Source organism: Plasmodium chabaudi (assembly GCF_900002335.3).
Source record: "Plasmodium chabaudi chabaudi strain AS genome assembly, chromosome: 14".
Classification (NCBI taxonomy): Eukaryota; Apicomplexa; class Aconoidasida; order Haemosporida; family Plasmodiidae; genus Plasmodium; species Plasmodium chabaudi.
In genome coordinates, this window is record NC_030114.2 from 2,442,172 (window position 1) to 2,456,897 (window position 14,726).

At 24.7% G+C, this 14,726-nt stretch overlaps 2 protein-coding genes across 2 annotated transcripts; one reads left to right on the forward strand and one right to left on the reverse strand.

The window, feature by feature from the left end:
* Positions 1-1,843: 1,843 nt before the first annotated feature.
* On the forward strand, positions 1,844-2,693 carry PCHAS_1467250 (fam-b protein; the record flags this gene model as incomplete). Its single annotated transcript, XM_016799871.1, has 2 exons — positions 1,844-1,918; positions 2,097-2,693. 2 exons carry the CDS (start codon positions 1,844-1,846, stop codon positions 2,691-2,693), a joined length of 672 nt encoding a protein of 223 aa, XP_016655107.1.
* A 3,945-nt stretch (positions 2,694-6,638) lies between these two features.
* On the reverse strand, positions 6,639-11,075 carry PCHAS_1467300 (conserved rodent malaria protein, unknown function; the record flags this gene model as incomplete). Its single annotated transcript, XM_739041.2, has 1 exon — positions 6,639-11,075. The coding sequence occupies one exon, from the start codon at positions 11,073-11,075 to the stop codon at positions 6,639-6,641; it is 4,437 nt and encodes a 1,478-aa protein (XP_744134.2).
* Positions 11,076-14,726: the final 3,651 nt, after the last annotated feature.

Below are 14,726 nucleotides of genomic sequence, written 5' to 3' on the forward strand. Positions count from 1 at the left end.
AAGATGTGACCCACAAAAGGGGAATAGACACTAATATGAAAGATGTCGCATAAATTATAATGCATTTTTTGCAATGTTAACATTGATTAAATATGATTAAAGTTAATATAGATGCTTGGTTTTTTAATATTAAATATTGACAAGCCATATATAAGAGCCTTTATTATGCTATATTATAATTGTTTATTTATTTTAAAAATATGGTCATTATATTTGTGATTATATTGAATTGTATATATCAGAATATACAATACATTTACATTATTTGATGGGAGGTTAAATAAAACCTCTTATTTGTATATAATGTTTTTCTTTGTTTTATGTTAATATTTATCATTTGGATGGAAAAAAGGGTTGAATAAAAAAAAAACATGAAAAAAGTTACAAATATGGTATATAGAAAGAAAATTGCAAGAACAGTTATAAATTCGGCTTATGGAGAAAAAGTTTTACTATTAAATATATATAAACTTGTTCGATTTGGTTCTATGCCACTTATTAATTTTTTTTGTTCATAAAAGAAAATGTGATTCATTAGAATGATAAATTTAATTGACTTATATTTGTAGGTTCAGAGATTATATCTTTGAATTTAAAAATTATATAAATTTAAGCAGTTGTAAATTAAGTAAATGCATTTATTAGTATAAATAATTAATGTTATGGCATATAGACAATGTTGAAGTTATATTTTCCGATTTTGATACAAGAATACAAGAATTAATAGAATGAATTTTCTATATGAGAAAATTTCCTATCATAACTGATTTATTATATTTTACTTCATTAATCGGTGTTATAAAAATAAAGACATATAGTGTTTAACTATTAAATTGTGATAATATATGCTTAGTGAATATGACGAAAATAAAAATTACGAGATTAAATGAATTATATTTTAAAATATTGAAACAATGATAAATCGATAATTTACATAATGCAGTGTTTTTATATAATTTTTTTTATTGGTTGTGATTTAATGCTATAATATGATGTTTCATTTGACCATGGTTGCTAATATGAATATTTTATATAATTTTAATATAAATGATATATTTAAAAATATATGCTCAATATATATAATATGACAAATAAAAATGCAGCATATATATCCTTAAATAATGCGATATTCTACTCATCAAAACAAAATGTATGTGGCTTTCTTAATATTTAAAATAGAAAGAAATAATTGCAAAAGTATAATAAAATGAAAAATATTCTTAAATGCAAATATTGATGCTATTATTCATGGTGTCTTCATAATATTTTTTAATATAGTCAATTATAATATATATGTAATAATTTTTTTTATTAATAATGATATATATTAATTCTTTTTGATGTATACGATAATAGAAAGAAGCGTTTTATAAAGTATTATAACCTGCATTAAATAAGTTTAAATTATTTAAAAATATATTTATATACCAAAATTGAAAAATAATATTTGAACCGAATTTATTATTTTTTTATAGATACAATATTGCATTTTTTAGAAAAATATTATTCTTTACTCAAAACAAAACCCAAACAATATAATATTATGTCCATCACTGCTTTTAGGGAATATAAGTTTATGACAACGACTATACAAATAAATTTTATAGATAATACATAAAATGAATAGATAAAAATATTGTTATAGTTCCTTATATATGGATGAATTTTTAAATTAATATTATATTATACATATATATATATATATATATATATATTCATTCAAAAAATTTCGAGTAACAAAAAGTTGTAAATATAATTATTTTTTGAATAAGTATCAAGTTATCATAATCATATTTATTTCTTTTATATAATGACGTTTATTTAATAAATAAACAAGATAAAAATGAAGGAATTCAATATTTTTAAAAAAGTTATACTTTTTTCGATTTTTATATGTTTTTTTGAACATAAAAAAAATGTAAGTTGCTACTACCCCATTTTTGTAGTTATTGGCAATATGCTTTTATTTTATATGAGCAATATATTATTGTTTTATGCATTGAATAAAATGTTTGTGTTAAGTTTAAGAGCCAATTACAATTTATTCAATGTAAATATGTAAATATATTTTAATAATTGCCTTTATTTCTTTATAGGGTTTATATGATGCAAGTGCAGATCAAATTCGATGCTTACAAAAAAAATCGATAAATTTTAAAAATAGCAGATTATTAGAATGTGCAAACGATAATGAACGCTTAAACTATTTTTATGAATCTACTCTAAATCTTGCAGATCAGAATGGTAAAAACAATTATGATGGTAAAAGAAAAAATGATCGTCTAACAGATAATGGTTCCAATAAAAGGAATCGCCAATATAGGAATCCATCACATTCTTTAAGAGGTATAGATGGGGAAACCAATGGTTTAATTGAAGAGGGTACGGATGCATTGGAATGTATACCAAAAGAAAAATATACTATAAAGAAAGATGAACTAATAGTGCAAAAAATACCTGATAATAGAGTGAACACAATAAATCCAACACGTATAGAATCGGAAAATACAAATAATACACCAATGGGAACTGGTAATAGTTTCTTGGACATCGATTATCAGCATTTTGAAAGGGAATATACTGCAATTACTTCTAAAAGACGTTATTGGAAACTAGAATATGATAATATGTATACAAAAGCCTTAAAACACATATTTAAGTATACGGAATTAAAACCATATTCTTTTTTATGATTTTATCCCCATGAAGAATCGCAATTCCGTTTCTATTTTTGAGTTCATGGAATTTGAATTTCAAGTTAATATAACTTGGAATTCTACAAAATATATTTGAGAATAAAACAAAATCAAGACAATTGCTCTTTGTTATTATTTTTTATTATATACGTTTAAATAATTAAAAATATTTATTATGTATTATTTAATAGTAATACTACCAAGTATTATAAAAATAAAATATTTTAATATTTTATTAAATAGTAAAATTTTATTTGTTTTTTGTTTTGTTATTATTATATATTTTTTAAATACTTAGACGCCAGCTCATTCTATAATGATTTTTCATTTGTTTTCATTTGTTACGAAAATGATTTTTACTTATCTTAATGCATATATAATTATATATTAACACGAATTTTAATTTGTTTATTTACTTATTCATTAATTTTTTAATATTGTTAATTATATTTAATTACACTTTGCAATGCTTTTAAAACCATTTCAATTTAAATACATTTATTAATAAGATTATAAACAATACGCAGTGTCTATATATTATAGGCTACTCCTTGTGATTCTGTTTTTAGGTTTGATATATTTCGTGGTCTACATAAAATAGGTAAATATATCAAATACCAAATTATAAAAAAAATTTATATCCCTCCAATTTATTAACCTCTAAACGAAGTCTAAATCTGGAAGAAAAAATGGAGATAAATATTAATATGAACAGAATAAAATAAAATATATTTTTCAAATATTATAATATGCACGTTTTATGTGCTAAGATAACATAAATATTGTTAATATATAACGTTGTTATTTGATATTTCAATGTTAAAGTCCCGCTAATTACATATAACTCAGAATATGTTATATTATAAATGTCTATTTATTAAAGATAATGATTATTATATTTGGATTATATTAGATTATATATACAACACTGTACATTTATTTAGTTTATTTGTTTAACACGATTATTTTTCTTTAATATAACTTTATACGTGATATATCACAGCTTATCGATTCCTTTTTATGAATAACGTGGTTACCTTTCATTTTTTATTTCGTAATATATAAAAAAAATTTTAATGTAACAGGGTTTATCACACACAAAAGTGAACATTTTATTTGTTGGAACTATGCGAGGTTTTACTTTTACACCGTTCTATGCATATTGAATTACTGAAAGATATAGATCAATATCATTATTGCATTTTTAGATTTGTATATATATATCTATATATAATTTGTGTACATATGTTGTGTGTAATTTTTAAGAACACCCTTAAGTCAAAAGGTGATGAGCTTTGGACAAAATAAATAATATATATATGTTTCCTCTTTTTTTAACATACTATATATGTTAATGCTATGTTATAGTTTAAATGATATATATATATATATATATATAATATAAAGTTTTAAGAGAAAAGGTTAAGTTTTTTTTATAATGATAGTTAAAAATATATAAATAAAATTTAAGATAAAAAGTGTTGTAAAAATTGTTATATAAATAAATAAAATAAAATTAAGTTGCATAAAATGCTAAAAAATATATGTAGTATATATTTGTGCCAATTTGTTTGAAATTGCAAAAAAACATTATGTGATAATTAAATGTTGTATATGAATTATTTTGGATAGTATGCCATTTTTTCCTTTTAGGAAGTATCGTATAAATTAATGATAGTAGATTGAAGACATCATATTATTCTATTGATATATATATCCATGTCTGTGGATGGGATTCAATTGCCAAGTTCTTATAACCATTAAGTGCCTTAATATTTTTTGTCAGTTATTATTCCATATTATTATGATATTGTTTCCAGAGTTATTTATGTGGCCAACGATATTGATTCGAGGCATGTTCAATTAGGATTTTTTTATTATTTTAGCATGTATATTATTTTTTTTATTTTTTTTTCATTATGTATATATGTATATATGTATTATATGTATTATATGTTTTTTTAATTTTAAGATTAAATATGTATATGTAATATTTTTTTTCCCTAATTGACATGGCTCTCATCATCATATAGAATGCTCGTTTGGATATTTCTAATTATCGTGATTATGTGCCTTTATTCCATTCTTCCAACCTCACACCTGCATTATTTTTTGCCCAACATAGTACTCATATTCCTTTTTTTATCTTATCTGTTATTTCTTCAACCACTTTTTTATGTATTGCCTGCTTTTTCTTTTTTATCATATCTTTTTTGTGTGTTGATATTGATATTTTTTGTGGAGTTATTTTTTTTTATGCTATTTTTTTCTTTATTTGTTCTTTTTTTTTTTTAGCGGCCTATCAGAATTTTTGATTCTGCTACAAGAAACTTATCTTTAGTATCTTTTGAGCTATTTGCATTATCGATAAAAATGGAATGTATTAGATCATTTAGTATTTTGTTTGGTTGACACTAATTTTTTCAGGGTCTTATGTTCATAAGTAGGTGGGCATTGCTTTGCTGTGAAACTTGGGTTGGTGCTGATTAAACGAGTACTCATTGTACTCACCTCAGCATTGCGCTTGCTATCCAAAAAAGAAAGTATATCCATACAAGAATAGGACCCAAGTGATAGGTTGTTTGTAATCTATTGCTAATACAACATTGCTACATTTCTTAGAAATTACTACATTCTCAGATGGGATACACTGCTCAGAATATGTTTTAGGGGCTTTGCAATTATATAGATTGATAGAAACATTAGAAATATTCGCTAGCTTAGACATAGACACATTAACAATCGATTTAAATGTAATACACAAATTCAAATGTAATACACAAATTCAAATGTAATACACAAATTCAGATGTAATACATAAATTCAGATGTAATACACAAATTCAGATGTAATACACAAATTCAAATGTAATACACAAATTCAGATGTAATACATAAATTCAGATGTAATACACAAATTCAGATGTAATACACAAATTCAAATGTAATACATAAATTCAGATGTAATACACAAATTCAGATGTAATACACAAATTCAAATGTAATACATAAATTCAGATGTAATACACAAATTCAGATGTAATACACAAATTCAAATGTAATACATAAATTCAGATGTAATACACAAATTCAAATGTAATACACAAATTCAAATGTAATACACAAATTCAAATGTAATACACAAATTCAAATGTAATACACAAATTCAGATGTAATACACAAATTCAAATGTAATACATAAATTCAGATGTAATACATATTTATTTTGTTTTGTATATTTTGGAATGCATTATCAACAGATGAACATAGATTAGAAGTTTTAGCTAGCTTAATTAGTGATAAGTCATCAACAAATGTAAATGTAATAAACAAGTGTAAATGCAATACACGACATTAATATATCAGATATTAGTTTAAATGCAACCTAAATTTGTTATAATTACAAATACCGTTTAAACCATACTCTTTCACAGACCTCCCTTCTGTGTAAATAATTTTTAGAAGCATATCAACATTGCTCAACAATAGATGTTAAAACAACGTCAACTTGGGATCGTTCTTCTTTATATGGATCCCTTTGCTGTTTTCAGATGCGTTGCATGCGTCATTAGTGAAATAAGTAATCATTGTGATCAATACTTTTCCCTTTCTCCACTTCTTAGCAACATTACTTTCTTATAAATCAAAGAGTGGCTAATATCAGTGAGCCTTTTAAAATGCTATAGATTTCTTAAGGAATTCCTTTCGAAAGATAATTCAAATAGCTTAGTTATTGCATTAGATTATTTAATATATTATCTAATACATTTTTTCCAGATTCCTTATCTGATTCCTTACTTTTTATTGAAAATTATACAATTAAGTAATTCCATATTTTCCGGTTTAGCATTTGTATTATTCTCCACAAAATTTTGTACAATATTTAATTTGTAGTGATAGATATTAATCCTTTTTTTCATTTCTGAACCCTTATGGTATTATTTTAATTCTGAGGATCTTTATGCAATGTATTTTTGTTTTCGGTTTTTTTTTCTGGTGGTGTTGGAGTGTTTGTTGGTGTTTTTGGAATATTGTATGATGATGTTGGCGTATAGTATGGTGATGGGGGCCTATTGTATGGTGGCGTTGGCATATAAACAATTTCTGGTTCTCTAATGCTCGATTTGTATGGTATATACTGATATTTTTCTAGAATTTGGGCAGTTCTTATTGGGTCGAGGTTTTTTCGCACTTCTACCATATCTCGTATAACATTTAATAACTCTTCTTCGTCGTCTGAATCCATTGTGTTATTTGACATATTTTCACATGTTTCATCCCTTTCTTTATCCCACATCCAAAATTTTTTAGCATTTTCTTGGTCCATTTTCCAAAAATTTAAATTGTCTTTCTTATCCCAATTCCAAAATTCTTTCGTTTCCTCATTATCCCAATCCCAATATTCTGTAAGTACCTTACAATTATACTCTTTGGCTTTAGGAGCTTCTACTATGGGGCTTCTCGCCAATTTTGGACTCATGCTTTCTCTTTCCTTTTGTTTTTGAAATTCATATGATCGTTTTTCGAGATGTCTCTGTGTGCGTTCCGATATTAAGCAGGAAGTATGCTTCTCTAATATATCATTATGATACGGTTGTCCATTACTAAATGGGTTTGATTTACCCTCTACAAACCGATTTTCCCAATCTCGTTTGGTACCAGCATATTTAAGATATCTTTCATACATTTTATCTACTGATGACTGTGCTGCGGCAGACGAATCAGTAACACCACCTTCGCTACGTTGGCCATTTTCGTTAGAATCGCTTACATTAGGGGATCTTTCTGGCGTCCTTGGACTTGTCATGATATTTTTGCCATTTTTATTTACATTTCTTTTCAATATTTTCTTTGTATATTTTTTTGGTGGTGTATATTTCTCATTAAGTGCCCGTTTTCTTGAATTCGAAGGATTCAAATCATTATTTTTAAATATAATAGGTTCTTCTTTTCCTTTCTTTATTAAAACCTCATCATTGGTATTTTTAATTTCTTGTGCTTTCTTAAGGGCTTCAGCTTTGTCTAATTCTAAATAATAATTAAGAATTTGTCGTTTGTTCTCTGCAAGTATTTCATCAACAGTTTTAAATTCTTTTGTCACTGAAGTTTCGCCATTCGAATCAATGTCTGTATTTTTGCATAATTCATTAGTAGGTTCAATTTTTTTTTCTTCTCGCTCTTCACTAATGATTTTTGATTCTCTAAGTCTATGTACTACATTAATAAGATCCATTCCGATATCTTTATACAATCCTTGCTTTAAATACAATTCTCTTTTTTGTAACGATTTACTAAGGCTTTCTGTTTCCCTGCTTTGGAATATTTCGTCATTATTTTTATTTATTTTTATATTTTGATGGGCCGCATAGATAGGAGTACATATTTCTCTATTGGGGCATGTATCATTAACTGAATTCATGTATCTATTTGTGGCATTATTATTAGTTATATTATTCATATTATCCCATTTCAATGGATTACATTTAATTTCGTATTTAATTGGAATATTTTGTTTACCCTGTTTTTCTATTACATGATTAATATTTTTATTTTGGCCAAAAGACCTAAGCTTGCTATTGTTTTCATTAATTAAATTAGGAACATTAATATGATTATTTTTGGGGGGTAAATTAGGTATTATTGTTACTTTGTCTTGAAATCGAACCCTTTTTTTATTACTTTCTTTTGGTACATAATTGTAATCTTTGTTTTGGCCATAAGACATAAGTCTACAATTTTTTTTAATAATAGAACCATATATTTTAGCACGTTGTGTCTCTTTAAGTATTTTCTGCCTTTTTTCTTCTTCATGTTGAGCAGCTTGGTCATTATTTTTTTCTATTACATTATTATTGTTCATATAATTATTGGAGTATTTAAATTTCTTTATACTTTCTGGTGTTGATTCATCAAATATAATACTATTTTTTCTTTTACGTGAATCATTTTTTACTTCTTTAATAATTTGTTTATCTGTTTTTTCTACTGTATTATTATTTATTTTCTTTGTATTTAAATTATCTTTTGTAATTTCAAATGGGTTCTTATGTTTCACAGGTGCATCTACAATATTTTTCTCGGTATTGGATAATCCAAATAATTTACTAGCAATAATAGGTTCATCAGGATTAAAAAAGCTTGATGGGAAAAAGGAACTAGTAAATTTATTATTTTTTGGCTCTATATCTGAACTTTCTTCAATTTTATCTTCCTTATTAATATTAAAAGACCCCAAAAATAAATTTGAGTAATCTGGTTCTTTCTCTGAACTCTCGTCGTTTGCTTTAAATGTGTTTTCAAATTTTTCATTGCTGTAAGATGTTGATGGTAATGCTTCTTCATAAAATTCAAGTAATTCACGACTATCTATTTGTGTTAAATTACTCACATGATCGTTCTTTGTATTAGAATGATGGTTTTCTTTAATTTTATCGTTCTTGCTCATTTTTACAGGTGTCTCTTCCTCTGGTCTTTCATCATCGAATTTTTTTGTATTACTATCTTTTTTTAATTTATAGCTTTCATAAAATATTTTTCCATCGCTATAATGATATCTTAATTCAGATTTATCACTGTAATCATTTCCATTATAATGTTCATTTTGTAAATATTCTTCATCAGTACTCTCAAATGCTTTAGATGTAATTAATTCTTTTGTAACTTCATTCTCACTAACTATCTCATCCTCACTAACAATTTCGTCCTCGCTAACAATTTCGTCCTCACTAACAATTTCGTCCTCACTAATAATTTCATTTTCAATAACAATTTCGTCCTCACTAATAATTTCATTTTCAATAACAATTTCATCCTCACTAATAATTTCATTTTCAATAACAATTTCATCCTCACTATAATTTTCATCCTCACTAATAATTTCATCCTCACTAACACTTTCGTCCTCACTAAAATCCTCTTTCTCTAAATATTTGTAATAAAAATTTTCTTCTTGATGTGTTTCCAAAGGTATGCTTTTTGCTGATACCGTACTACTTCCTAATGTTGTTGTTTGATTAGATAGCTTAAATGAGTTACCTGCATTTTTTTCTTCCAGTTCTTTTAAATTTTCAGCCTGTCCAAACCTATAATTATTAATACTATTATAATAACTCGACGATGATTTATTTTTTAATGTAATTTTCCCTCTTTTAAAACAACGTGATGAACTACCAGAGCTTTTATATGAGCAATTTGATTCATTATCAGTATTATTTTCTTCAGGAAGCTTAACCAAATTTGAAACGTTTTTCGTCAACTTTCTTTTTTTTTCTAATTCCACGCATTCCTTATCATTTACTGTGTAATCTTCTGAATTAAATGATTGATCACACGACTTTTTTGAAAATATATTTTGTTCTATTTCATCTAAAGCATTATTTAATTCTAATTGTTGTTCTTTAACATTTGTGATATCCAATGGTTTTCTGTTCATTAAATCTATCATTTCAGAAACGTTGAGATCGGTAAAAATTGTGTACATATGCTTCTTTGCTGATATGTCATTAGATTCGATGTTTGCGCTATCATCGTTTCCTATACATATTTGCTTTTCATTAGATCGCTTTTCGCACTTAACCGATAAAGGGTTAATGCCTTTTCTTTCTATTCCATTTTCTAAAGCATATATAGCATTTTTGTCCGATATAATATAAGTATCCCCTAATTTGTGATCGTGTGAAAGTACAATATTTCCCATATGTGATAAACTATAAGAATGTATATCTTTTTCATTGTTAATATCCAAACCATCTAAGGATTCATTTTTTGATAATTTACTGATATCATTATTTTTAATATTCTCAGCAATACCGAAATTTGGAACTGGTGCCGCAGGTATAATCCGTTTAGTTCTACTATAGTTCTCTGCTATTTTCCCATTGATCAATTCGTTCGTTTTGGAATTTTGTCCTATGTCACAAATAGAATTGTGCATAATGTCACTTGTCCTTTCATTAATTCCATCAACAATTTTATTGGCATTTTCCCCCAATACAAGATATCGTTGCACAAGACTTTTACACACGTGACATTTTTCATAATTGTGCTTTTTATGCTTTCTTGAGCACCTTTTAACTCGATTACGTGAATGATAATATTCTTTCAATATATGAGATTCACCACCTTCAACACTTTGACGAAGTTTATCATACTTCTTTCCTTTGTTTCTATAGTATTTTTCCTTAGCAGCATAATACAGAGATCTTTCCTTAATACGATTTTCAACATGGGCTTGTAAATTGTGAGAAACTTTTCCGGCACCGTCCTTTCCATTCTTTCTATTTTTTAAGGATATATGCAGATTTCCTTTAATTTTGGGCCTAATAACACATGCATTTTTTGCAAGTGGTGTGCCACTGGCAATCATCAATGATGATGCCATTTAAATAAACAATCACGGTAAACTCGATCTCTCGAGTGATATCGTATATTTTTTAATTTGTTAATAAATAAATAATTAATTAAATATGTCTCATAAGCGCATGCTTATAATAAATTCTTATGAAAAAATAAATAGTTGTTAGACAATTATTTTGTGAAGCATAAATGTTGCAACACAATGTCAAAAAAATACAAACAGTTAAACTTATATATGGAATATTATAAAATGGGTATGCATAGTATGCTATAAAAAATTGTATGGGGGCATATAAAGTAAAAAAATATGTGTATTATGCTTTATTTTATGAATAAAATTAATTTATATTTTGTTTTATAAACAATATGGTAACTAAAACAATTAAATTGTTATTTAGTATAGCACAAGCTTTAGAGTACAAAGGTATAATAATGTAGAACGTAATATACAGTCAATATATGTGACAAACCAAATGGTTATACGTGTAATATATGTATTATGTAAATAATATAATATAGAATGGGGTAACATATGAATACTTGAATTCCAGTCAAAATATTTTGGTGAATTTAAGCCATACACAGTTGAAGGTTTTTTTGAAAGTATTTCAAAAATTTTAAACCAAATAAAAAAGTTAATGTAAAAAATTTGGGTGTAAAATATACAATAAAATATATGTATAATATTTTTTGTTTTTATAAGTATGTTTTTTGTGTAAGTATTTTTATTATGTATTTTTTGAGGTTTTGGGTGTAAATTAGTATAAATTAGTATTAATTATATAATCTTTAAGATATAAATAAATACCTTAAAATAAATAAAACTTTTTTTAATTTTATATAAATTTTATATAAGTTTTAATTTAAATAATTAAAAAAATAATTTAAATATATTTTAAATATATTTTTGATATTGTTTTTTTAATATTATTTATGCATACAATAATTTGAGAATTATTTTTTGTGTTTAAGACTAGCTACTTTTCCAACTTTTAACAAAAATTTTGTTTTTTTTTTTATTTTTAGTTAATTATTTTTTTGTATTTTGGTGAGGTTATTAATTTTTTTAATGTCTTTATGGGGCCATTATGGGGCTCGATCTGTATTCTCACATAAACACTGGTATGCTCGAAGATATTTTGATTTATTCTTTTTGCATAATATACACTTGTAACATATAAATATTTGTCATTTAATTATTTATATTTATTTATAGTATTATTTTGGTGATTACACTTTAATATTATAAAAAATTTTCATAATATTTTCCTTTTATATTGGTATTGCGTACTTTACAAAAAAAAAAAATATATCCAAATATTGATATGCGTATAAAATTTCGTGGATACATAGTTATCTAGCGTGTTATTGATGTTCTCAGCATGCTTTATATTTCTACATGCAATATTAATTAAATACATGGATGCAAATTACGCAACCTCAGCGATGCGCGCATAGAATACGAGCTGCATACAAATTGGTGATTAAATATGTATCCTCAGCAAAATAAAATATTCCTTTTATAAGCTACTTATTAAATAAACACTTATAGTTAAATTTATTTAAAATTGCATAATATTTTGTTTTTTTTTTATTATTTTTGAATATATGCATGTATTATATATAAATAATTTTCTGAATTTACGTAAGTGTTTTTACTTATATTATCACTTATGTATATATCGTCATTTATATTTATATAAGTATTTTTATGTATATTAATATTGGAACTTATATGGGCATTCGGATTTATATAGGAATTTTTATTTATATTTGGGGTTTTACTATGTTTGTAATTTTATTTACATAAATATTAGGCTTATTTACATTTTTTTTCACGTGTGCTCCCTTTTCCAAGGGCAATATCGTCGGTATTTCCTTTAAGAAACAAGGTATTCTCATTCATACTTGAATTTTAATTCATTCTTCGTATGTTCCAAATGTATTTATTTGGTATATAGAGAAAATTATTTATGGTAACTACTTCCTTAAAGCTTTTTTTTTTTTATAAATATATTAATGTATTGAACATTTTGCGAATTGTTATACATTTTATATTTATATCTCACAAAAAATAATAATGAGAAAGAGCATGAATTATCGACTTTATTAACTTGTGTAAATTTACTATTTATTACATAATGTTATCGAAATATAAGATTGGAATCATATTTTTCTTCCTATATAATTTTGCTTAAATAGAAATACAGTTTTATTGTAAAATATATGGAATTGTTTCCTTTTACAGTTATTTTTTATTACGCAAATGTAATTTCTTCGTATTTTTTAATATAATGGTTTGCTTATTATTACTTCCCCTTTGCAATTTATTACAATACGATGGGGTGTTTTAAAAGTATCTTGAAACAGTGAATTTCTTTCGATAACAAACCTTCAAAAATAGGATGGTTAATCAGAATGCTAATTGCAATGGCAATATTATTATTTCTACAACCATTAAATAAGATTTTATGATATTCTATTTTATCAAATGTGTCATTGCAAAAGTGTTTCTTCGCCAAGTGACAAGCATTTTTAATTTATTTTAAAATCATTATGACATATTGCACTTGATTTTCAATGGGTATACTTACATTTTTTCTTTTATTAAAGAATGAGAAAAACTGGATTGTTTTCTTTTTCGGTTTTTTGTTATTTCGAATTATTTTCGTTGTGAAGTAGCTATATCTTCCAAAATGAGATTATGCAAATTTTATTGAGTGTTAATTTGGTTTTTTAAATTGAATTTGTTTGAAACGTAAAATATGGGTGCACACATAGGTTTCCCTTACTAGTTACATATATATGAAATAATGCATGGCAAGACAATATTTTTACATACCGATTTTTAATATTATTTTTGGGGTACTCCCGTTTTTAAGTGTGCAAAGGTTTTTAAATGTGTAATTTGTTTTTACATATCCTATAATTGATATATGTATTTTTTTTTATGAATGGGTATGTACTGGCAAATGTGATACACATATATTAAAAAATATATTATGCATAAGCATATCGACTATTTTATCTTTCATTATATATTCATAAGTTAGGAAGTAATACAAATAATTGGTATTTATTTATAAGCAAATAAAGGAGGTATTGTTATACATATATGGGAATGAAAACCCCATAATGTATAAAAACGATCATATTCACTATGAGTCACATTAAGAGGTAGAATAAAAGAGGGGGAATGCAAATCAAAAGTTCAATTTTGCATAACAAAAAAAACATATATGCTTTTTCTGTATGCTTATTAATTGCTTTTATATAAAATACAATGTGAATACTTTTAATTTATGAAACTTCAGATTATATTTTCTTTAATTGATGAATATAAAAAAGAAATAATTTAATTTGGTATAATAAAATGCATTGGTTAAAAAAAGTTATAGTAAATAAATGAATATATATCAAACGAAATCAAATAAAAAATGCATATACAAATTGAAAGTACTAGTATAGTGATATTTTAACCAAATTTTGTTATTTTTTGCTTATATTCTTATTTTATTACCTAAATATCACTACAAAAAATATGTACAAGTATCATTTATAAAAATTAATCCTTTATCCTGATTTTAATTATCTTTTTAAATTTTCAAAGTCATATAAAATTCATATTTTTATTTACTATAAATATGTAATGAAATAAAAAAAGCGTTTTTGAATA